Source organism: Ambystoma mexicanum, chromosome 6q (assembly GCF_040938575.1).
Source record: "Ambystoma mexicanum isolate Mex_15411 chromosome 6q, UKY_AmexF1_1, whole genome shotgun sequence".
In the NCBI taxonomy this organism is placed as follows: Eukaryota; Metazoa; Chordata; class Amphibia; order Caudata; family Ambystomatidae; genus Ambystoma; species Ambystoma mexicanum.
The window spans coordinates 1,130,565,860-1,130,592,814 of record NC_090937.1 but is presented as its reverse complement, the minus strand read 5'-3'; the positions used below and the strand labels follow the sequence as shown (position 1 = coordinate 1,130,592,814).

Here is a 26,955-nt window from a genome sequence, read left to right as displayed (position 1 = left end):
AGTGGTGCACCTCCTTAATGCCAGTAAGACTGAGATCTTTCTCATTGGGACCCCTGTTCCCACTTTCCCTCTTTCACTCTGGCCGGCCACCTTGGGCCTTCTTCCTGCGTCTTCCTGTGACACAAAAAACCTTGGTGTCTTATTCAACTCCACTCTCTCCTTCTCTCCTCACACCACGGACCTCGTTAAGAAGTCCCACTAACAGCTGCACCTCCTCAGAGGTATTCTTCCTTTTCTCACTGTCCTCCAGAAGCTCACTGTCTCCAGAAATCTGGTTCTCTCTAGGCTGGACTACACTACTGCAACACCTTCTTTCTCAATCTGCCTGCCTCTACCGTCCACCCTCTGCAACTAATCCAGAACAGGACTGTGAGACTTGTCCTTGGCCTTATGCCCAGGGATTGTATCTCTCCAGTCCTGAACTCTCTCCACTGGTGGCTGCATGGATCAAGTTCCTCTGCATCATCCACAAGGTATTCTGGGGCCAGGGCCCACACTACATCCAAACCTCTCTTCCTAAACACCTTCCTTCTCGAGCCCCTCGCTCAGCCACATCCAACTCTCTGAGGATCAGATGCTTCTCCAGTCAGAGAGTGGTTGGTAGATCACTCTCCTCTGCAGGTGCATCCCTCTTGAATGGCCTCCCTGCCCCTCTCAAATTTGAGCTAGACCAACTGAGGTTCCTGAAGAAATTCAAAACCTTTCTTTTCACTTCTGCTTTCTCTCTCTCCTCCCCTGCCGACTCACCTGTTTGCTGCACTGTCTACTTTCCTAGCTACCCTCAGAATCTCAATGGGCACCAGGCTCCTCCACGACCAGTAGGCCCTGCACTGACTCCAGGCCTATTACTTGGGGTTGTATCTGTAACCCTACTGTCCTCTGCCTACTTGCACTGACCCAGAGCTGAACTGCCCTGGCTTCACTTGCTTAGAGCTATGCTGCCCTGATTGCACTTCCTCCTACCCTCCCCCTGGCAATTCTCCTCTTCCTCTCCCCCCTGCACTTCCATGATCTGAATGACACAAGGCCTAGTAGGATCATTTGGTTTGTCCTCCCTCTGTCTTCCCTACCTTGTCTTGTCACATCTTATAACACTTGTGTACAGGCGCGTTATAAACTACTCATCATATCATACAACAATGTGCCTGCATACTGTGCCATCTACAGGCAAAGCTGGTGTTCCAACAGGGCTTGTGAAAATCTGTGAATAAGCAAGATTCTTCTGTATGGTAATGTAGGATGGTGGTGTAAATATGACCATTCCCTGCCATAGAGGGATGCTGCTAGGTTTCTCTTTCCTTTGCTGAGCATTTGCATGATGCTATCACATGTGGGCACTCTGAAAAGAAGTGTCTTAATTGTTACTCGGCTTCCCTCGCAAGATAATTTTCTTGCATATATGATGGATGGGAAGGTGAACTTGTTGGTTTTCCAACGTAAAAGAACTTCACACTTTTGTGAGGGCTGAGATGGACCTTTATCTATATAAACTATATAATAATAATAATAATAATAATAATAATAATAATAATAATAATATCTCTTTTCCTTCATTGGCTTCAACTGTTGCGAAGATTATTATTTTGAATGTATGCCCTCCACGAATGTCAGCTCAGAATTTGATCTTGCATTGACATATCATGTAACTAATGCTTAACATAACACGGCCGTATATTTAATAAACATTAAATAGCTAATACAGAGGAAATATTGTGTTTCTGCTGACATATAAAACAAGAACATGCAGATGGTGCAACTTGTTCTTCAGTTTTCTGCAAATAAATAAAAACCAGACTGTTACTTGTAAGAGGTCTAGTACAGTTATGCAAATAACCATTTATTATATACGTGTTATGATGAATAAAAAGGCAAATGGCACATTTTGTTGCAAGGGATAAAATATACTGCATGTAGAGTGCAGAGCTCAGCTTTCTGAAAAACAGACCCTGTTATGTTCCTCTTGATAAAGGTACTAAAGAGGCAAATTGCTTCTCTATGTTTATTGAAAAGCAAAGACCTTGTTATAAATTAACAATAAAATAGAGCAAAATGTGATATTTATATCAGATTCAGCTCAATTCCATGGACTTGTAATTTTCAGAGCATGCGAAGGGCAATAGGACCAGGGTATGGTGGTTCAGTAAAGTAAAGAGGGCTTGAAAAGGCCATGCCCTCCAACCCGTGCATAGCAATTTGCTACATTAAAGCTGCCCATTCAAATTATCCTTTTGCTTCACAGAATGTTTCCACTGCAGATGGCTTCAGCTGATAAGAATGGGTGAAAACACAAAAATGTCGAATTCAAGATGGGCTGTGCAGTACAAAATAAATGCAATTTAAAGTGACAAATATGAAATCATTTGGAATATTTTGTTCAATTTGAAAAATAAAAATAGATTTGGTTCTGAATGACAAAGAGGAGGAAGATTGGGAGAGGTCCCATTCGACTAGTACAAGGAAAAGACCAAAAGGAACAGAACCCAGCCCAGCTGCCTTGGAAGAGATGCTGAGGCTCTTGTCAGACAGCCAATCACCTTGTCACAATAAATCACCATGAACATGAGACTATGATGTCCCTTTATGGAACACTTGCAGAGATTTCGGGAGACCCTTTGATACCACCCACTGTGCTGCAGAAGCTGGGAATTGGGGAAGACCTGGCCACATTCTTAATGAGCTTAAAGAGAGTGACCAAGACATTTGGTACGCTACACAGCACCACTCCATATGCAAGACACTCAACAGGCTTTTAAGACCCTTAATCCTTACGGGAACACCCCCTTTGAAGATGTCAAGAAGGAGTCTTGGAGAACTTGGGGTATGATGACAGACTGTACCAGATGCGGCTTAGAGGGTTAAGGTTACATCCAAATGAAACCACTAGACAGTGTTCATACCACAGGAGGTACCTCCTAAACCGATGGTGGGGATCAGGGTATGGAGTTCCAACCCCCTTACATTAAGAAGGCTGTCAGGCAGCAACTCTATGAAGCACCCAGGAGTAAGTGTTCCAAACAGGAAAATGTCAGCCAAAGGGCTAAACCCATGGTGATACCTCATGATGATTTCAAGAAGAGCATCAACGGATGTTCGCTTAAGTTCTCTCAAAGCTTTTCATCAAAAAACAACATTTATATAGCAAAGATTCTTCATACATGACGTCGTACTACATGGAAAATAAGAGAAACCTGGGGATGGGGGGGTTTGATACGCTCAAAGGGAACATTTAAGATATAGGGATGGGTGGGTTGTGATTGGGTCTCTACAGTCAGGTTGACAATTTATGCCCACCGCTAGTGCAAGTCATCCTCATCAGTTATTAGGTACACAGTATACTATAGGCTCTCAAAATATACAGCCATTCATTATATGGTCCTCTATAATTGGTTGGCGTGCTTGTACCCTTTTGGAACATTTTGCACAGTAGCAGCACGTAAGCCGGTACACAAGGTACCAGTGGGTGGACTTTGACCATGTCTCCCCACCCAATTAGCCCAAAATTTCTCATCGCTCATGCCTTCCTCCATTCAGATTGTCTTTGAACTTGCTCTTGCAACGTACCATCTCATGGTCAGAGCAGTATGCCTACCTTCTATTTCCAGCCTTAGCTCACGTGACAGGAGACCGTATTTTAGCCTGTTTTGCAGCATTTAATTGTCTTTAATTAACAAACTTGGCACTTGCGGTGTTCTTTCCTTGTACCTGAACACGAGGCGATTAAGCGTCTCACGGTTACTGTTCTTCAGATAGATAACCAGTTATTGGCTACTTCATCCTTTGTCACCAGGCCAGACAGCTCTTCCAGGCTTTTCCATGCTTTTATCTTCATGTTGCTGCGACACAGCTTTTCTGATTGTTCCGTCTCCACGGGTTTGAGCTTACTAAACATGTGTCACTGATGTACAGCTTCTATATAATGGTGGCAGCGCCTGCATTCTATTCACTACATATGGGTAGACTTTATGATCACTTAGTCTACTTACGTGGCTGCATCTGTACAGTTATTGAACGGCTTCCATTTTCTGCAGTGTTCTTCACACATGCAATCTTCATTCCACATATGAACGTTTACTCGATTCTTTATTTCGTCATCAGATTCCATAAAGTCTATACATCTTCTTCTTTAGCCACTCTTCTCAGTACGTCACGATTGCTTCTTGTGATGTCACCAACTTCTCGTTCTTTCATCTTCATATTTCTTTGGGGATTTCCTCCAAGAGATTGACATCTCTACGAGGATACATCGGATAGGGTTTTCTCAATGGATACCTTTTCTCGAATGCTCTCCGTGGAATAGGCAAAATCACTGGTATCGTGCATGTCACAACTTCTAGCTCCCAACATATAGGAAGGATGGGGGCGATACTTCCTGCAGAGGCATTCAGCTGCTCCTCTACAAGACGGTCCTGCCACATCCTCAAGTAGGAAATTATTCCCCCCGATCTTCAGCCACCGCATGGAAGCTTACATAGACGGACAAGGTGAAGCGATGAGTTAGGAGAGATGGCACAAGATCTTCCAGTCCCTTTTATTTCCCTTGAACCAATCTGGGTGTTAACTGTTATGCACATGGCACATATGGCCACACTGCATGGTTTTAGCCTAACCAAAGACAGAACCGATGAAGCTTGGATTGCTTTATCCTGCTTCTCATGAGGAACAGGGTAAATAATAAAATGGATTCCAGGCAGAGTGGAAAATGAGGGGACCCGATACCATTTGAGAAGAAGTCCTAGACACAGAAGCATGGGCAATCTATTCAATGGGGGAGGGATTTAGAAAGAGGCAGCCCTCTGTTCCAGAGAAAGAAATTCCAGTAGAGGAGGGTGACCTATTAGAAAGGGTGGGAGTATAAGAGAATGTCATGGGTTTGACCCTGTCAAAGGGGGCCAGGGATTCCAGAGATGAAGTGGGGGAGTTGATGGGTACCCCCGTCCATACTTCCATGGCATGGAGCTGTGCATGTAAATTGGTACTTCTTTCCTTGACCAGATGCTTATCAGCCACTCTCCTAGCCAGGTCTAGTTCTTTTCTCTTTCAGGTGGTTCCCGAGAGACTTCGAATCCAAGTATGCGCAGACTCCTTAGACCACTAGGATGGATATTGGTTCCTGGGAGGCTCGATGATCCAGGCTACTACAAGTACCACAATGCACCTCGCCCCACATGTTAAGGCACGGCCTGGAGCAGGGCACACAAACAGGTCACCCAAATGCAAATGTAATAGGTATCTACACCCAGGAAGTTAATAGAGACCAAACACCCATGACACACTGCCCAATAAAGCAACAGTGGAGCAGGGGAAGAGCAGCGGCAGGGCTGGAGCAAGCATAGAATGACACGAACCTGGGGGAGACCAGGTATCCCTCCCCAAAGCCTTGGTAGACATTGAACATCTGGGTACATGTGAGAACCAGAGAGGAAACAACCACAGTGACTTAATGACTAGCTCGAGGAGTATAGAGACTGGAAAGGGTGTGGGGCCAATGGCCCACATAAAGACATTTTGGGAAAATCTCAGCCCAAAAGGATATGGGATGGTAGGAGTTGGGAGTAGCTTAGACAGAGATTTGCTCCAGGAAGCAGTTGACTCAGATAGCCCATGTGCACAGAGAGAACTATTATTATTAAGTAATGGGGAGGCTTCCAGGTAAGAAGAAGAGGGCTATGAACAGCTGGCAGTCATTCTGCAATGGGTGTTGGTTGGGTCATCTTGGAAAAATACCAGGGGAACATAGAGTGTGCACAGGTGGAGTATGACTTGGCAGAGATGAAAAAGGGTGTTGAAAAGGGTGGTACCAATTTGGCAGTTATATGTGAGTGAGTCATTGAAGGTATTTTCGGAGAGAGAACAGGATGGTGTCTGAGAGTAGGATAGATAAAGAGAGAGAGAACTGAGAGACAAGATGGTGGAGAGTAGATAAAGAGAGAGAGAACTGAGAGACAAGATGGTGGAGAGTAGATACAGAGGTAGTGTGGGGGGAAGAGGGAGCAGGAGTGACCAGTAAAGTATAAAACAGAGGTTTAAGAGAGAGAGATATGATCAGGAGGCAGAGAGGGGAGAGATCAGGATGCTGGGGCAGGAGAAGGAATACATATATAGAGAGAGGGTAGACCAGGATACAGAGTGTGAAGAGTGAGGGAGGAGACACCCAAAAGTGAAGAAGAGGTTGAGAAACAGTTATATGCAGGAAGGGAGCTAAGGCAAACAGACTACCACATTAGGTCACATAGAAAGACTCTCTGGGTGATAGACACATCAGGCTATGAATGCTAGGCCTCCCTATGGTAGGGCTAGCCTAGAAATTAGGGTCTGTCTATCTATAGAGATAATCTGTACAGTTTTCAGACCTGATTCAGTAGGGAGACCTGGCTATTTAGGTTGTAGCATAATCAAAGTATAAGGGAAAGTGTACCTCTGGCCTGCTAACCCCAAGTGAATGTTTTTGTGAGACTATGGGCCTCATTACGAGGTTGGCAGAATGGGTTTACCGGTAATGGTGCCGGTGCCGGTAAACCCATTCTGCCCTATTATGAGGTTCCCTCGCGGGACCCGGAAAGGATGTCTGGTAAAACCAGACATCCTTTCCGGGTCCCGCGAGGGGACCAAGGAGCTAATAACGGGCCCGTTATTAACGCGCCCATTATTAGCTCCATCCCCATTGAGCCCTATGGGGGCTCGAATGGGAATGGGAAATGGTTTTGTGAATGAGGAATTACCTGGTCCTCCAAGGTCGGAATGACCCGGTAATTCCTCATTCACAGACCCGGACCCAGACACGATTTTGGAGGCAGCCATGGTGCTATAATAGCACCATAGCTACCTCCAAAATCGTAATGAGGCCCAATGTTTATAATAAAACTGAAAATGTATTCTAGCTGTCGTGTGACTCAGTCATGATCTTATCACAATATACAGATGATGAATAAAGTTGTAGGTCAAATACATTTAGGTGTATGTTTTCTAATTTCTATTTATCTGCAAATGTTCAACAGAAAGCAGGTACACATTGAAGTTACACATATGTAAACACAAACATGTCAGAAACATAGTTCGCGAAAGGTGTGCATGTAAAATAGGTGATATTTACCAAACACAGTCCTCGCTGGTACAGATTCTTTGTTTATCCAAAAAGACACCTGTGAGAGAATGACTGTCATGATGCAGGGAATATAGGTTTGGATCATAAAATAACCCATTTTACGTCTCAGGTGGAAGTAAACTGTCATTACAACGTATTCACCTATGAAAAAAAGACAAAAGAATGTTTTTAACATAATGCAATTCTGTTTCTTTCTGTTCAATATGATTAGTGCCAGATAATAAATAACATGAGCATTCCATCACTTGCGCAAATTCTCTGCAATGTCAAGGAAAGGAGAACAATAAGGAGAGATGAACTAAGGTGCTTATTCAGTGGAATCTCTTTGATAATGGGCAAGAGGGCCCTGGTCCGCCACCCGTTATGGAGGATCCATAACTAATAATGATTGCTTTTAAAATAACCAGCTCAATGAAAAAAGGGATGCTCCTTCAACTGCAGCAAGAAGCTGAAGATACACTCCTATGCTGGCTTTGTTGTAGGGAAACCTGGTTTCCCTGTGGTTTACAGTACTACATGTATCACAAGCCTAATTGTTTATTGAAGGCTGGGGATTCCCCAGGCTGGTTTTGTTTCCCCAGCTTTCAGGGAGCATTGTGCATTCAGATAGAGAACTGCAACCACACCCACCCCTGTGTCTCCATGAGCAGTGGGAGGATATGGGGTGTGAGTTACAGGCTCTTTGCTCCACTGTACACGTCTGAAATAAGAAAGAGAGAGGTGTTTAATTGAAACTGCCCCTGCTTCCTTGATCCTGTGTGTGGGGTGCAGGAGAGCCAGGGGGACATGGACGCAACATGTGTGGTATTACTGGTGGTGGGGGAGTGCTGAGGGTTCAGTGCCTGGCAGATTAGGGTGCAGACAAACATATGTATGCAAGTGCATGTCTGTGTAACTGTTGGTTGGGATGAGAGTGAAGTGTGAATGATGTAGTAAATGGATACATATGTGAATGTGAGAATGAGGCTGTAGTGTGAATATTGTAGCTTATGGATGTGCAAGTAAATGTGTAAATTAATGCAGTGTGGATGTCTATGAAAGTGAGAACATGCAACCAGCTCAATGAAAAAACAGATGCTCCTTTAACTGTGTCAAGCAGCTGAAAATGTACTCCTATGCTGGCTTTGTTGCAGTACCACAGGTCGCATTGGCCCAATTGTTTATTCAAGGCGGGTATTCCCCAGGCTGGTTTTGTTTCCCCAGCCTTCCATGGCCCATTGTGCATTCAGATTGAGAACTGCAGTCCCACTTGTATTTACAGGACACCCCTCTCTCCCCATGAGCATTGGGAGGGTAAGGGGTGTGATTTAATGGTTATTTGCTCCGCTGTACAAGTCTCAAATGAGAAAAAGAGAGGTTTTTAATTGATCATTTCCCCTGCTTCCTTGATCTTGTGTGTGGGGTGCAGGCGATCCAGAGGGGCATGGACGCAACATGTCTGGTATATCTGGTGGTGGGGGAGTGCTGAGGGTTGAGCGTCTGGCAGGTTAGGGTACACACATATGCATGCATGTGAATGTCTATACAACTGTGTGTGGGGATGACAGTGAAGTGTGAATGATGTAGTGTATGGGTACATATGTGAATGTGAGAATGAGACTCTAGTGTGTATGTTGTAGCTGATGGGTGTGCATGTAAATGAGTAAATGAATGCAATGTGGATGTCTATGAAAGTGAGAACATGCCTGTGACCGAGAAGTAGAGCTTTGTGATTAGAGGTTAGGGGCAGATCTGTAGGGTCCACCAAATATATGTGCATGTTTTCTAACAGTGGCATATCACTTTATCTGGAGTTGTGGCAACGCCAACTTGACGAGTGTTCCTATTTGGAGTCAGTGGCCTACATTGGTGCATCCATTGAGCGCATGTTTTCTAACAGTGGTATATCATTGTTACTGTCATTATTGGCAAAAGAATCATGATGAGTATTCGTGTCTGTCTACTGAAAGCCTTATGCTGGTATACTGGCCAACATTGGCACAGCCAACATGGGCATGTTTTTTTAGCAGTGCATATACCTTTTACTGGCATTATGGGAAAAGCCAACAGGTTGAGTCCTCTTACGTTGGTATACTGGCCTACATTGTAACAGTTGTTATGGACCTGCATTGTAACATTGGCATAGCCATTTTACTGGCATTGTGTTCAAAACATGATAATGTTTTAAATATGGATACTGATCTTTGTTGGTGCAGCAAGTATGGACATGCTTTATTTCTGTAGCATGCAATTTTTTCTGGCGTTAGTCGCAAATCCAACAGATTGACTGTTCTTATTTTGGGATGCTGGCCTACATTTATGCAGCTGGTATGGACATGTTTTGTAATAGTGGCATATAATGTGGCATATAATCATTATTGGAATTATTGGTAAAACCAACATGATGATTGTTCCTGTTGAGATGACATGCCAACGATGGCACATACAATACAGATTTGTTTCAAATAGTGGCATTTCATATTTACCAGAATGATGTGTGACACCATCATGATCAATGTTGTTAAGTGCGAACATCTGCCTACATTATTGCAGCCAGTATTGACATATTTTCTAACTGTGGCATATCATTTTACTGAGATTGTGTGCAAAACACACATGATGAGTGTTCTTAAGTGGGTTCTCAAGTCTACATTGGCACAGACAGTACGGATGATATCAGGCAGATGCTTTTTTGTTTAGTTTGTTCCACCGGCTACCACTTTCTTCTTATTAGCAGGTTAAAAGTGGGCATTTTTTACCAAATAGATGGCTATCTGCTTCTCAGTTAGTGGTGCCCTGTTAGTACTAGAACACTTCACATGGTTTTACCTTTCCTCAAATAATAATACTACGGCTACTACTATTACGAAGGAGAAAGAAAAGAATGGCATTTTTTCTGTATGCTCCACGTTAATATGGATTTTCAGAATAAACCCTGGGGATGGACACTGAGAGGCTAATCTAATATGGTGAACAGGAACGACATTGCAGTATAACCAAACCCATTCTAGGCATCATAGCAGGGCGGTGAGACTTAGAGTCAGAAGGGGTGGAAGAGTAGTCTATGGCTACAATGTGACAGACACAAAGAAGTATACAAATATACAATTATCTATTAGGTCTTTAAACACTTTCTTAACATATGAAAACCTAAGGTAAGTAATGTCGACTACCTATTATCAAAATACATATATACATTCACAGCTGTTGGGTTTCTGAATGTGACCCCTACACTTAACATTTGAGAGAGTTTATCAACAGTTAGCGTAAGCATAAGCAATACGTTAAATAACTGTGAGTGGTACAGCAAGTGAAGAGTTAGAAAATCAGTTGATACAAAACCAGTAGACACAGTTAAGAACTCAACTAGAAATATGTAATAGAAATACTTATGAACAATCCTAGAATTAGATCCATACCCTTAGTAAGTCCAACACTGATATTAAATGGGGCTTAGTGCCCAACAGTCACCACTTCCAGAAGCTATACTGTTCACTAATGGATTTTGGTCAATGGCAGTGGTTGTGGTTAAGAGTTCCAGAATTCAGGAACATTTCAGGTAAGTTTCTCTCCAAGTCCCAGCACACTAGGGTTAGCCCAGGTGGAGATCCTTGACCAGACCACACCTCATCCTAGTGAGGTAAGGGAGGGATAGGGCAAGCACTTCATACCCATGTAACTCTATGGAGGGAGGGGCGCAGGAATAGGCAGAATAACCTTTCTGCCTTACTCTGATTCTTCCATCAACCACTTCAGGGGTCCCTATATCTGCTAGGCCCTCTTACCTATGCAATATGTCCAGTCCAGGTGGATCCAGGGGCTTTAGATGAATCAACTTTGGCATCAGGTTTGGCTCCAGCTAGTATGCAGTCCAGTGGCATGGTTCTGGAGACTGAGCAGCTGGACACCCTTGACATGAAGAGATGCAGACTTTCAGGGCCGGTGCAAGGAATTTTGCCACCCTAGGCAAACTGTCAAATTGGCGCCCCCCACTCTGGGTCCTCAATCGGATGAAGACTGAGAAGTTAATTTTCAGAGGGCAAATATTTAACCCGGCCGGGAGAACGGCTCGATCCCACCCGCACTCCCCCCGCGGCTCCCAGGCTTCAGCCCTGCAATTTAAAATGACAATCAAACCAGCCTAAGAAAAGCATACTGACTGTGATTTAAACAACTCCTCTATGTCACATAAAGAAGAAACAGAGGTTTCAGTGAATGTCCCAGCCTTATCCACGGTTTCCTGATCTGACCAACAGAAAAGTGGTGTCTACAAGACTGGCTTGAGTAAGAACACTATCCAGCAAGTACAGGGACTTTGAAACTTTGAAAGGTGCTCTGTAGACCTATGACTTGACACTGCTTTGAAGAAAAGGATGTATGTGGCAGCAGACATGCTTGCATGGGACAGGGGAGGGCTGTTCTGCCCCATCGCTCCAGAAAAATATAAATACGTCCAATTTGGTGATGCACCATTTAACATTGTGTTCAAAGTCTAAAACAATAAAGCTTTGCTAGTTGTTACCAGTACTGAGGCAACTGCCCTACCTGTGTGCCAGCTTCGGGACAGAACGGCTGGCTAGCCCTAACACACTCTTAGTTTACAAACACTCACAGTCTCATACACTCGCATTGCATGATCTCTTCCATGTGCACACACACATACACTCATACATGTATACACTCTGTAAGGGTGCAGAAGGAGGAGACTGACACACAAGTGGCTTAGTGATTGCTATCGACCTTTATTAGGCAATAAAATAAAGAGATCTCTAAAATGGGTTTCCCTGCCTCAACTAAAACATTAAAGGTTCTATCAGAATGTACATGTAAATCAATAGTCCACCATCTTGTGTCGAAAACCCTACTTCTGTCCCTTACACTTGAAAGGAAATTCGAGATAAAAAATACCTTTTTGGACCAGAAGAATGACTCACTGCTGCTGCACTGGGGATACAAGTATATATGTAGGTCTTGGCTTCTTCTTAATTGAATGACTCCCTTCTCTGGGCCAAGACTGTCCTGCAACACAAAAGACAAAGTCAAATCACGTTTCTCTGTCAAATCCACTGCTTATCTTTTAAGACTTTGTAGCAGAAAGTCTTTTCAGCTTTGGTTACTAGAAGAATGACTCCCTTCTCCTGGTATCTTGATTTGACAGTTCAACTCCACCAGGGAGAATAACTCCATTCACCTGGCCTCTCTTTCACCTTTAGTCTTACACTTTGAGGGTGCAAGGCCCAGGCTTCCAGATGCAGGCTTCCCCATCTCCAGACTTGGATCACTCCCCTGCCAAGTACCGCCACGAGGAAGATGATTTGTACTCCTCTTATCTTGCGGGTGCGGTTCCCAGCCCTTACTTCTCCACTGCTTTGATTTGGCAGACCTGGTTAACTCTTCTTCCAGGTACTGCCACGAAGATGACTTGCAGGGATATTCTTTTGTGGGTGCAGGTCCCAGACCCGTATTTCTCTTCTTTGCATTTGAGTAATTGAAGCCCTTTCCTCTCAAGTACTGCCACAAGGAAGATGTCCTGTGTTGTTTGCTTGTTCTTGAGTCCTCGACCCTTCCCTTGTGGTCAGTGGCTTTACTCTACCACCAGTCAGAGGGAGATTCCCTCCAATCTTCACAATTCTCTCTTCGGGGTCCCAGACCCTCTTTGTCCTCTTCCTAGGCCTCACGACCCTTTCAGCATGTGGATTAGGCCCCTATATCCTCCCTATGTCCCAGCCGGTCTGACTGTCGCCCCGTTACCTTTAGGGATTCCTGAGACTGGAGTTGGGCATTCGTTCAGCCTCTGTGGTCATCAGCTTCTCGCGTCTGCATCTGTGACCCATCACTGCCGGCAAGGCAAGTATGGCTCCCGGACCCCACAGACCACTTTCTTAGGGAGCCTTTACCTTTGCTGGTTTGCACGGTTAAAGGATCAAACCGGGATCGGGTCATATTGAATTCTCCTGAGATGTTGTCCTTTGTCCCCAGATGGGAAGTCTCTTCCCATGAGATCCTACCACTGTGCAACACCCCCAGGGGGACTGTCGGGTAGCGGCCTCACCACCCTGGCTTCATGGGAAGGGGCTCCCTCTTGGGGAGAAGTGATGACCTGACAACGTCTAGGAATTCATCACAACTCCTTCTCCCCACACACTTCTTTCTTTTAATCTTGCTGCATCATGCGCCAATGGTGTATACAATTATGAACAGAATTCCTGACCAATTCTTATTGTCTAGTGAAAGATGTAAAGCATAGCATGTAAACATCGCCTTCTATAGCCAATCACATGGCTTATTGGACCCTGCGGTCCACCTTTTAGGGAACCTTTAGCTTTGCCTGGTTGTACGGTTAAAGGACCGACCTACATCCGGTCCTTGAGAGAACTAGTAAGATTGTTGTCTGTCCTCCCTCGTTTCCACCTCCCTTGCCTCGCCGCACCTTAAAACACTTGTGCATAGGTATGTTATAAATGCCATATTATATATGCACAGGTGAGAGAAAAGTTCTTAGGGGGTGAGCGCGGGGTGCCGCAATCCTATCCAAGTACATTTCTAAATATGTGTAACTGTCAGCGGGTGCATTTCCATTGCAGATTCCTTATTGATTAGACACAGGGGAAGCTGCACTCAAGATCACTGAAAGTGTAAACGAGGCGAGTGCCAGTTACAATCCCAGCTGCTAGTGCCAGTTACAAGGATAACCCATACATGTTGACAGCCTTGTTTGGGTGTGTTGGAGGGAAGTTGAGCACAGACGGCGAGAAGACTCATTTACAGAGGGCCTAAGGCAGAGGAAAGATATACTCATTTATTGAAGGGATGTCTGGGAGGGAGTTAGAATGTACAAGGGTAAACCTCTCCATCATACTCACCCGATCATAAATAGAAGGCCAAGGTAAGTAACGCCATGGCACAGCGCTGCTTTTTAGTCATGCATGCTGAACCCTCATTCAGTGAAACTAAAATGTGTTCTGGGATTTTGGGCTTAGTTAATGCCAACTGGACGTGAGCAACACTGGGTAGGCTGGAAATGAGCACTGTCAGCCTGCCATCCACAAATTTCCACTGGCTCTAATTTGCTGTTTGTCTACTCTATCCCAATTCGGCTATTGCTGCCCCCAAGACCGCGAGGCAGAACAATTGCAAAAAAATAGGGCACCTCACCAGCCTGTGCATGTGTATGATTCTCTCTCAGGCCGGACAGCCACCCACAGCAGCAGGCTTCAGCTGTTACAGGGCAGGCCATGGTCCAGAAGAAGAAGAAGAATATTCACACAAGCCTCACAAGGGTATGTGCGGTGATAATGGACAGGTGTGGCCTGAGGACCTGCACAGTGCACAGCACCACACCCACACCAGACCCAAACCTCACGGTGCCTGCTGCACTGCTGCTGCTGCAGACAGTGCTGAGAGTGCTGCATTCAAGTAGTCGAGACTCGAGAGAGAGAATAATTAATAAATGTATACAAAAATTGCATAAGTGGGTATTGCCTTTGGTGGCACTTGCCACTCTAACATTTGCACCTTATAAGAAAGTGCCTAACCTTGCCTAGTGGTAGCACCAGCCCTGCAGACATTCATGGGACAAATTACCTCAGAAGACCTCTAGGACCTGTAGAAAGTGGGATTCACCATGATCATGTGGCAACAGGTGATCTTCGGTTGGGGGACAAAGGGACAGGCCCTGCATGGCTTCTTTTGGGACTAGAAGGATAAACATGTAGGATCAGGCATCTTTTAGAACAGGTTGAGGATCCTCCAAGTTCTAAGGATGCACCCAGAACAGTGACAGCTGCAGTGAGGTAGCCCAGGAGAGAGCTGATCAGTCCATTTGGCGGTACAGGGACAGTTCCGTCGGCTCATAAGGCACAGATCCTTAAGCTGGGATTGGTTTCACCAGTCCAGAGCCAGGGGTCGAAGCACTGATGATGAGATCAGGACAGAGGAGCAGGGTTTCACGAGGACTGCAGTGCAGTTGATGCTGGTGAGTTGCAATGGTCATCAATGGGTCTTCAGTGGGGTGCTCTTCTTTGCAGGTTCTTGACTCCAATGATGATCTGTCAAATGGCTGCAGGATTTGGACTGGAGTAACCACCAGGTACAACAATAGTATGGATCTGCAACATTAAAACTGCCAATGGTTCCAATCATGTATAGCAACTGGCCAAACATTCTTACCAGCAAAAGACACATTGTGACATCGAGGACATGGATGTGGGTTGGGACCAAGTTGTTGCAACCCCCACATCCGGCCACACACACAGACAGCCAATTTGACAAAGGAAGCTGAAGCTTTCCCAGGGAAAGGACTTTCGATATAAGACAATTACTGACACAAGAATAGAAGAAGAAGGACAAAAGACAAAATGGGCAAAGGAGAGGTGAAACTCTCATGGCACAGACAGTATGCAGTGTGTGGCCATCTTCATGGTAGTATTGGGTGATATTCAAATGTTCCAAGTATAAAGACAAAAATATGGTGAAATATATCTGCTGCCATCAGCCCATTCTGGACATACTGCATTTGTAACCACAAAGTTACCAAAGAAAAAGTTACATGTGGGTCTCATTAGAAGTTCGGTGGTGCAGTAAAACCTGGCAGTCATGTGGTGGTAATGCTGTTGCTGCCTCATTATCACACCACCCAACTATGAGTTTGGAGGTAAAGTGATGGAGAAACCTTCATTAGGAATTTGGGAGTAGATCCTCTACTTTACTGCAAAATCTCAGGAATTCCGCCAAAAACCCCCATGGAGTCCTATGGACTAGAACTAATGGGGACTAACACCACCTGCCACAACTTTTAATCCAGCGGTAAATCCACCAGACCAAGTGGTGGTAATGGTAATTTAATTTGGTGATATTTCATTGGATGTACTGCCGGAATACTACTAAACTTGTGATGGGGCCCACAATATTCTTAACACACTTCACTTTAGGGTGATCAGTGCAGCTATAACAATACAAGAAATCTACAAAGGAAGACATGGGCCTCATTACGAGTTTGGAGGTAGCCATGCCTGTATTACAGGCAGGATACCTCCAAACTTGCGAAAAAAATCCAGCACCCATGAATGGGCAATTACCGGGTCATGCCGAGTTTGGCAGACCCGGTAATTGCCCATTCGTGGGTGCCAGTAATAAGAGACTCCCCATCCCCATTCGGCCCCATAGGGCTGAATGGGAATGGGGAGGCTGGTAGCATCATGTTCTGCTCGTGGGTGCCGGTACGGCCACCAGGTCAGACCTGGTGGCTGCAAGGGTACCTGCGAGCAGAACTCGTAGTATGGTGGTACGGTAGCAACGGTGCCGCTAGCGATTTTTCAAAAGAGGTTTGATGAGACCTGTCTTGAGGGTGTGTGGGAATGAGCCTTCTGTGAGGGATGCATTAATGATTCTGAGTAGTGCATTGAACCAGGCCCATCAGTTGTTTATTGATAGAGGCTGAGATGATATCCTTAGAGTAAGAAGTAGGTTTGAGGAAGGCAGTTTTTTTTACTATGTCTGAGGAAGAGAGATGAAAGAATTCAGTCCAGAGGGGTGGAGTGTGTGCTTATTTTCAGTGGGGCTAATGCTGTAAGTTTTGTTCTACGATTTGCTGGATTGTGTTTACTTTTTCAATTGGGTTGTTCTGAAAGTCAAATTTGGGTGTGTTTTGTAACTGCAATTTGGGTTGTTCTGGAAGTCAAATTTGGATATGTTTTGAATCTGCAATTTGGGTTGCTCTGAAAGTCAAATTTGGGTGTGTTTTGTAACAGCGGGATGTTCTGACACACTAGGCTCTGCCCTGCCACATCACTGTGGGCTGTTTTCATCAGAAACAACAGAATGGCCGCCGAAAAGCCTTATGTGCGCTAAAAATCTCTGAGAAGTGCGAAGGGAAACCTGAAAAATAGGCCGCCAATACATTTTGCCAATGTCAGTAGTAAAACAAGAGACCACACTGCCAAAATCTGTCATTGGGCTGCTCACAGATTGAAATGGAATTACCTGAAAAGGCAGGGTTGCATTGCCAGAAAAACCTAGAAGTGCTTTAAAATAAGTTTTTACTTGGGTGTTGAAAGTGCAAAATCATGGTTCCCAAACATCAGAAAAGATCCAACATCCTTGTTGGGTGTTAAACATCACTTTATTTAAAGAATCCATCTAGTACCTTTCATCATAAGGAAATCCACATTCAAAATGATGCTTGCCTGGAAAAATCTGTCAGATATGGGTGCAGTACCGCCGCTCGCCTGTGTCAAAGCTGTCATTTACTTATACTGGCAGTTTAAAACGTGCGTCTTAAAATCAAATTGTGGAAAAGAAGAGACTTGCCATCAAAAGCAATATAGGTTGCTACAATTCAATTTCTATGTTTTAAAAAGACTGCAATGAAGAGATCTGTGGGTATAATTGTTGAAAATGTAAAGTTTATTTTAGAAAAGACAATTTTAAAACAGTGTTTTAAAAGTGAACTAATGTTAGCCACAGTACTTCAAAGGCATCTTCCCCCTGCTCTCTGCTCAGGAACTGTCATTGAGTTGTTAATGGAGGTGGGAGGAGATTTTGGCCTGTTGCTCTGGGAGAGAAACAAAAGACTTCCTGGACTGAAAGGAAATGCAAATTCGGGTGTCAACAGAAACCAACTGCTAGCAGGAAGAAAGCCTGGGAGTGCTCTGGGCCCAGCCAAACCATGGAGGCGGGGTCTTACAGATTTGTGTATCTTAGATTACAAGAAAATATCTTTTTGGAAAAAGACTCATAGAAAACTGTGAACAATTTGTAAAAATCTGTAAATTAGAGGTTGTTAATATGAAAATGCTGCTCACCGTTTGAAACTACTCTGAGCTCTATGCGATGTTCAGAGACAGTGCTACTGAAATTTGGATGTTGTAGCAATTGTGATAATGCTAGAAATATGAACCTTCACAGGATTATGCCCAGATGTCATGTGCATGTATGGAGAAAAATGTGGACAGATCTGACACTGGGTACCCCACCACAAGTGTGAAAAACATTTAATTTTGAACCGAAGCTTACACTAAAATGAGACTGAGACGGATACGAGTTCTACTAAATTTGTGTTGTGAATATATATTATTAGCAACTTGGTGATATTGTAAATATGATTTATGTGAAAAATAGGTATACTGTACTGAAACAAAGGGGAGGTACTCCTTGGATTGTAAATTGCAGCATCACTATGACACTAGATTTCCTTCTCAAATCAGGAGAGGAGAAATGCTCTGACCAATCGGATTCCTAGAGGGTGGGCTTAGTATAATCAGCCTACCCACCCCTTTGGGAAATACATAAATAGGCAATGTTTAGGACCTAGAGAGACAGACAGATTCACCCATCAACTGATTTACTGGCGAAGCGCTCTGCAGGAGAACCCAGATCCAAGACTCCAGAACTCTGAAAGCAGAAGGCCCAATTCCAAAGCTGAACATTTCTCAGCTGGCCTTTAAAATCTTGCAACCTGATTTTAACCCCAGACTTCCAAGGGGCACACAAAATAATTGAACAGCCTGGCTGTGCTGATTCTGCTTCTTGCCAAGAACTCTTGCTGGAACCGATAGATCCAAACCAGTAGAGCAGAGCTGTAACCAGATAGCTGTAACCAAGAACCAACCCGTCAGATCCAGTTCAGAGGCCGTGCAGAGACTGAGTGCCGTGCTGAGTGCAGAACCGGTGCCTGAGTCCTGTCCGGTGGGCTAGCACAATTCCAGTCCAACACCTTTGACCAGATCTTTGACGGGCCTATTCCAAACCATAGTTGTGAGTATCTAGCATAGAATTGTCCATAGCCAATCTCTTAGCTTTAAGTAATCCAATCCAAAACCATTCTAGCATATCCATAACTGCATTGTAAAATCTCTTTTGTCTTTTCTGAATCTTTCCCTCATCCATATAGTCCTTTGTTAAGTGTAGTGAGCAGAGGTGCCGCTGTTCTGGTGGCTGTCCCGTTGGGTATCTTGCATCTTCATAGCCTCCTTAAGTGTAAAGAAAATCTGTTTGTAATTTCAAAAGCAGATCTTTCATTTGAAAATCTTGACTTTTTGAGAAAAATAACCTTTACTAAAACCTTCATAACTTCTGAACTGTACATGCTAGAAACAAAATTTTAATGTCAGATTGAAGCTAACATCCCCAGCGTTCCTAATAGATTTGCCGTAATTAGGTTTCCCGCGTGCTGAAATGTGTGCTGCGGATTTTCATTTGGCTCAATTTCAAAACATGTAAAATAGCTATTCTTCGCATCTGACCTCTAAATTCAGTTTCCAATCTGCTAGTTATTCAATCATCATTGCTAGTGTTTACCTGAAACTATCCAAAGTGGCTCCCACTAGTTTTGAATCCAATTTAGAGAATTAAATCAATTTTCAGTGTTTTTCCCATTCATTACAAGCCACATTTAAAAGCATTCAACCTGTTTTGAAATCATTCCTGTTTCTCTCTATGCTTGCTGGGGGAAACTGGGATTGAAACTGTATTGTTGAGATTGTACATTCCTGAAACCTGTTGTCTCTCCTTCCATCTCTATATTGCATATTAGGGGGGATTGAGTAGCATCAGGGGGAACGATTGATTACATTGCATTTGATTGAGCACACAAAAGTATTATTTCTGTGCTGCATTAATTTCCTATCATTGCATTTGACTGAACCCACACAAAGTTTTATTCTATGCTACATTATTCTTCTCATCCATACTCCTACTGATTAAAGAGATTGTTGATTATAATAACAGCCATTGGTGATCATTGTATACATATTAATGGTGTGTTATCTAGATATTGTTCAAATTCATAAAAGTGTGATATCTATTTTGTTCAAATCCATAAAATAAATCTTTTAACTTTCCAAAACAACCTTCTTCTTGGTTCAGTGAGACCGGGGGGATTCAAATAGATGGGCGTGATATAAGGGTACATCATTCAGAAATAAAAGAACTTATAGACACAAATATATAATTAAGGGTTCCAGGTGTGCATCACACGGTAGGCATTGACTTAGGTGGAATGCTGGGTTGAAACCACTCAAATAACTGCAATTTGGGTTGTTCTGAAAGTCAAATTTGGGTGTGTTTTCAACTTCACTTCAGGTCCTAAATTGTAACTGGCTAGCCCAGTGACTGTTCCTTAACGCTTCTCTTGCATATTTCTCCTACTGCCTCCTCTCTCTACTCATGGCATTATCTATCTCTCCTATCTACTCCAACTGATTCTCTATCAACTATCCTTCCCTTCTCAGTAAGACTGGTAAGAAGAAAGTCAAAAAGGATATCTTGGCTTCAAACCCAGGTCTCCCCATCGATGATACCTATTCTAGTGCCTCTGCCAGACAAACCCTCACTGACATTCTCTTTTTCGTTCCTTCACCTGATCTATGGACCCCTCGTATGATCCCTGTGCTGTGTTCTGTCTTCTCCTCTCCCATTAATGGTGGCACCCGCTGGGAAGTCCTCATGGCATTCTTTGACTCCTCCAGATTCATCATTAATGTCTACCTAAGTGGCACTGTCATGGTGCAAGGCCCTCAGGCTAATCTCCTACTCTTTGATAGACGGTTCCCTCGCCTCATCAATTTCCTCTCATCTCCTGCTGTCCCCTCCTCTCCTCTCTTGGCTACTTTGCCCTCACTCTCCTCCTCCTCTGCCCCTCCTAGGGCTCTTTCTCCTCCGCAGGGTGTATCTCTGATCTGTACCCTTCCCCGGATGGTCTTTATGGCTGGCAACTCTCAGCTCTCGCTTGGCTGTCAAACACTCATCTGACATCTGCCACCTCCTCGAAGAACTTGACTTGATGTCCTCGGTCTTACCGAGACCTGGTTCATGGCCAGCTCTGTCACAAATGTTGACACTCTCCTCCCTAACGACTACAAGATCCTCTACGCTCCCAGATCCCACTGGCCTGGAGGTGGTGTAGCCCTGATCTACCCTGAGTGGATTCCAGCCTCTTTCATCCCTACTCAGACTTACTCTTCTTTCGAATGCCTTGTCTGCAGGCTCTCTCTCTCTCCTAGCCACTCTCTCACTGTTGCTACTCTCTACCTGGTCAAATTACTTCTTTTCTCTCTGATTGGGAAATCCTCTCCTCATCCCTCCTGGCCTCAACCACTCAACTCCTCCTTATTGGGGACCTCAATATCCATCTGGATTCTCACTGTTCTTCATCTGTGCTCTTTCGCAACCTCTGCAATTCACTCTCCCTCTCCATCCTCCCCTCCGGCCCAAATCACTCTGCCGGTTACACACTTGATGTCTTGATCTCCTGTGGCCTCCCCCTCTCTGTCCATCTGACTACTCCTCTCTCCTGGAGTGACCACTACCTCCTCTCCTCTCATCTCTCACTCGCTTCCCCCAAGCCAAGCCTACCCCAACACTGCCACCTACCTTCTCGGACATCTGGCCCATGAAGCGCTTGTCAGTGAGGCTTTTGCTGCCACCTTCTCCCACCCCCCTCGTCCTCTGGCTGACTCACACCCGAACACAGCCCTGTCCCTTCTCTACTCTTCTATTTCTGACATTCTTGATGCTCTTGCCCCTGTCATGAGGATCCGTTTGAAGTCCAAAGCCAAGTGCAATTCCTGGTATAACTCTGACCTAGCTACACATAACAGTAAGTGTAGGGCGGCTGAGAGGAAATGGAGGGCTTCTTGTTCATCCTCAGACAAACTGGCCTGCTGCCTGCTCCAAAGACAATACAGACTCTCTGTCTGCACCAAGAAGTGAGTCCACATTCAAGCCTGTGTCTCTGCAGCATCTAACAATTCAGCTGAACCCTTTAAAATCTGCAAGGAGCTGGCCAACCCTGCTGCAGTCTCCACATCCCCTTCTCACCTCCGAGGCTCTTTGCAATGCCCTTGCCGCTCACTTTATCTATAAAACCCAGGACAACTTGTCCACCCTCTCCTCCGCTCCCCCTCCTCTTCCCACTATGTCTCTGCTTGCTGTCCCTCCACCAGCTACCCCTCCACCCTCTTTCTCCTCCTTTCGTTTTTTCTCCCCTGTCAAGGTCGCTAGACAAGTCCAATCTATGAAAGCCTCATCAAAACAAGTCCATACCTGTTCCTCTAAAACCTTTAAGGACCACATTGATACCCTTGCTCCAGCCCTTGCCGATTTCTGCAACCCTTCCTTTGCCTCTGGATCTTCACCCTTCCCCCTAAAGCACTCCATTGTGCATCCTCTGCTCAAGAAACCCATAGCCGATCCTTCCTGTCCTGCTAACTATCGCCCAATTTCCATTGCTCCCTTTTTGGGTAAACTCCTGGAAAAGCTGCCCATCTCTGAGCTAAACCTTCATTCCAATGTTGTTGGCTCTCTCCATGACCACCAATCTGCCTTCAGAGCTGCCAGAAGCACGGAAACTGCTCCCCTGAACATCCGTGAAGATCTGCTCTCCACATTCCCTCTGTCCTTATCCTACATGATCTCTTCTCTGCCTTCAACACGGTCAACCACATCACCCTGCTCAACCGTCTCTGTGACAACCTCGGTAGCACTGATCAGGCTCTGGCCTGGCTGACCTCCTTTCTCTCGGATCGACCCTCCCAGGTACAACTTGGGTCCTTCCTTTAATCGATCTCCCTCTCTACCTGTTGTGTTCCCCAGGGGTCCAAACTCTCACCCTGGCTTTTCAACCAATATCTTGCAGCTCTCGCATACTGCATTTCCATTTTCTGAGCAAACTTTCAGTGCTATGCTGATGGCACTTAACTCATTTTGGGGCTGCCCTTGGCCACCTTCTCTCCCTCCCTCATTTCTGATTGCCATTCAAAATTGGTGTACTGCCAACAATCTTTGTCTAAATGCCAACAAGACTGAGATCCTCCTCATCGGCACACCTTCACCATCCTTTCCCATTATGCTCTGGCCGGCATCCCTTGGCCCTCCTCCTACCCCCACCTGCGAGGCCAAGAACCTCGGGGTCATCTTTGACTCCAAACGTTCCTTCTCTGCACACATCTCTGACGTCTCTAAAAAGTCAAACTTCTTTCTCCACCTCCTCAGAGGTACCCTGCCTTTCCTCTCCTTTCCCCAGAAGCTCACTGTCTCTCAAGCTCTGGATCTCTCCAGGTTGGACTACTGTAACAGTCTCTTTCTAAATCTACCTGCCTCCACTCTCCGCCCTTTACAACTAATCCAGAACAGGACTGCAGGACTTGTCCTTGGCCTCAAGCCCTGGGGTCGTATCTCTCGAGCTCTGAAGTCACTTTATTGGCTCCCAGTGGATGCAAGGATTAAATTAAAAACCCTCTGCATTGTCCGCAAGGCTTTCTGGGGCCTGGGTCCAAAATACCTTCAACTATCCCTCTGCAAATACCTCTACTCTCGAGCCCTTCGCTCCTCTACCTCTAACTCACTCAGGGTCAGTCGTTTTTCAAAGAAACTAACTGGGGGCAGATCTCTGTCTTCGGCTGGGGCCTCCCTGGGAACAGCCTACCAGCCACCTTGAAAATTGAGGAGAATCATCTCCGGTTCCGGAAGTACCTCAAGAGCTTCCTCTTCGCTTCTGCCTTTGCCCCGCTTCTCCCCTGCTGACCTGTTTTTCTCTCTTGGTACTGTGAACCTGGACACCCTCTGTCCTTCGGGCCCAGTTACCTGCTCACCTTGCCTCCCTCCGGCACTGCCTCCGGGCCTAGCATTACAATGGGTTCTGTATCTGTACCCATACAGTCCCCACTCCTCCTCTGCACTTATCAGATATACCCTATCTGACTAATCTTGCACTTGCCACTTGCTGGCTGCACTACCACTTTTTCATTGCCTGTATTTATTCATTTATTTAACTTATTCTTTTCTCTCCTCTGTTCTGCACTTTCCACTTCTCCCACTTCCTCGCTCTTTCCCCCTTTTCCCTTCTCCATGCACTTGCGCGTTCTTCATGTCACTGGGCCTAGTAAGATCGTTGTTTTAATTTTTTTGTTGGTATCCCTTGTTCCCCTCCCTTTGCTTGGTCGCGCTCTGAAACACTTGAGTATGAGCGCGATATAAATAAAATATCATATCATATCATATCAATAAAAAAGTTGTTGATTCTCTCACATTTTTCTTGAGTTTCTGGCACCTCAAGTTTGGGTTAGCATTTGGTATAATGCTTTACCACCTCAAAGAGGGATCTGCTCCTGTTAAAGGTTGCCACAATTGTAGTGGAGTAGTAAGCAGCTTTAGCCTCAGCAATCAGAATCCTTCGGTTGGCACAAAGAGATTTTCGGGTTTGTGAGATCTCCAGGGTTATGTTTTTGTGCTACCGTTTCTCTAGGGCTCTGATTCTGCATTTGTTAGACGTGAGCTTGGGGGAGTACCAAGGGGCTGATGGTTTGGTCTTAGAGTGGCTGTTTTTTAAGGGGCACGAGTGTCTGCCAGTTTCATAGCGGGGAATTGAGGAAAACTGTAAAGTTTGCTTCTAGCTCATTGACTAGGAAGGTTTTGAAGGAGCATCACTGAGGGGGCAGGGGCATTTAGTATGAAATGTGTGGACCTTGGTCAAGTGCGTAATAAACAGTGGGATGGAGGGATGGTTATACCAGTTGAGTGGGATAGGGTTTGTACAGGTGCGGAGGGAAGATGATGTAAAGACTAAGGGCCTCATTACGAGTTTGTAGGAAGCCATGCCTTGTTAAGGGCATGACTGCCTCCAAACTCGGGTCCGTGTCCGGGTTCCCTGAATGGGTAAATACAGGGCCATTTCGAATTTGGAGGGCCCGGTATTTCTCCATTCAGGGAACCCGGACCATCCCCATTCCCATTTGAGCCCCCATATGGCTCAATGGGAATGGGGAGCATGCTAGCAATGGGCCTGTTAATGACTGGTCCGTTGTTAGCATGCTGGGCCACTCGTGGGACCCACTAAGGACGTCTGGTAAAACCAGGCATCCTGAGCGGGTCCCGCGAGTGGACCTCGTAATAGGGCGGTAAGGGGTTAACGGCTCCGGCACCTTTACCGGCACCGTTAACCCCTTACCGCCCACCTTGTAATGAGGCTCTAAATCTCGGGTGTTGACTTTGTTGTGTGTGGCGAAGAACACAGTTTGCTTAAGGTCCACAGATCTGGTCAAGGTGAAAAGCCTGCTTCGAATGTGGTTGTCAGCGTGAACATTGGAGACGTGAAAGAGTCACTTTTGAAAGCATGAAAGTGTTGCATTTATACATAGGGACAACATCAATATGAGGCTCATCCCCAACACCCAATTTAGCTCTGCCTAGTCTCAATCAGTTAAACTATCCCTATCACCGACCAACACAGCATCACTACACCTTATATACAGACCACCAGGAACTCTCACCTCCTTCGCGGAGGATATTACATTCATCCTTACTGACAACACCAACCCCAATTCGCAAGTGCTGCTACTGGGTGACATCAACCTTGGCCTATCAGACCCTAAGGATCTCATGGCCACCAAGGTTGCTATTATCATCTCTATCTTAGGTTTCCAGCAATGCATTCTCGGACCAACCCATAACAAGGGTAGACCGCTCGATTGGATTGTAGATTTAAATTGTAACACATCGAGAAGCTCCAACTCATATACCAGCCACCAACCCCTGCCCTAAACCTAATATAACTCCCCCTATTCCTACAAGGAACAAAAAAGACATCACTAGGGGCAAACTACTCCCCCTCATCCTACCTATTCTTAACAAGTGTGCCTCACAGCACAACGACCCCACTGTCCTAGTGGACACCTTTAACCAAACATTGCTCAAAGCCATTGACACCATAGCACCGCTCAAACTACGGAAAGCTAAACAACGAGCCCATTTGAATTCTTGGTTTACACTGCAATTTAGAGCTCTGCGCAAAGAAAAACGGAAGGCCGAAGCGCTCTGGAAAAGTCTTCCATGTGCGACTAACAAAGACAAGCTCTCCATCGCATCCCTTAATTACAAGGAAGTGATCATACAAGCAAAAAAAGAGACTTACAACCAGCGCATCTCGCAAGCAGAATCCAACACAAAGGAGTTATTTAAAATTCTCAAAGAATTAGAATCCCCTTCGCCCATCCTAGACACATGCAGCAAAGACAGTACATGGTGCAATAATATCCAAAATGCTCTCCTCACTAAAATAACCACCTTACAAGCCAAAATCAATGCCAAACAGAGCTCCCTTCTTACCTCTTCCCAAACTAAACTCCCTGCACCCAAGACGGTCACCACTGCCTTCACCCAGACCCCATTTAGCTTTGTACCTCTCACCATCCAAGAAGTGGAAAAAATCATTAGCAATTTAAAAACTTCCAACTGCCAAGGTGATTCCTGCCCTGCACCGATCATCAAGGAATCAGCACACGACCTTGCCCACTTCATTACCGCCTTCGTCAATTCCTCATTTCACTCTGGAATTCTCCCTAACAATCTGAAGGACGCTTGGGTCATCCCCTTGCTGAAAAAACCTACACTGGATCCATCAATACCATCCAACTACAGACCATTCACCACGGTCCCATTCCTTCTAAAAATGTTAGATAGAGCAGCCTACCTACAGATACAGAAGTACCTGGAAACTAACAATCTACTAGGCACTAGACAATCTGGCTTTAGACCTAAGCACAGGGCAGAAAAAGCCCTATTAGATCTCAAAACTCAAATTAAAAGACAATGGCAAACTGGCCCTCCTTCTACTCCTGGATCTCTCTGCAGCTTTCGATTTGGTCAATCACCAAATCCTCTGCCATCATTTGAAATCAGCTACCCACTTTTCTGAAAAAGCAACTAATTGGATTAGCTCCTTCTTGGACAATAGACATATGAGAGTATTCTCACCTACCTCATCGGCAGATCCAACCCTGATCTCCTGTGGAGTCCCATAAGCGTCTTGTGTATCCCCTACACTTTACAATGTATTTACCAAACCTTTATTTGATGTGCTTGACTATCTGGGTGTCACC

At 45.1% G+C, this 26,955-nt stretch overlaps 1 protein-coding gene across 3 annotated transcripts in view; it reads right to left on the bottom strand.

The window, feature by feature from the left end:
- Positions 1-26,955, bottom strand: part of GABRA4 (gamma-aminobutyric acid type A receptor subunit alpha4) — a 654,190-nt gene that overhangs the window by 301,350 nt on the left and 325,885 nt on the right. For all 3 annotated transcript variants that reach the window (XM_069631719.1, XM_069631718.1, XM_069631720.1), the window contains one exon: positions 7,091-7,243. In XM_069631719.1, the coding sequence (XP_069487820.1) occupies positions 7,091-7,243 (153 nt within the window). The remainder of the gene's footprint in view (positions 1-7,090; positions 7,244-26,955) is intronic.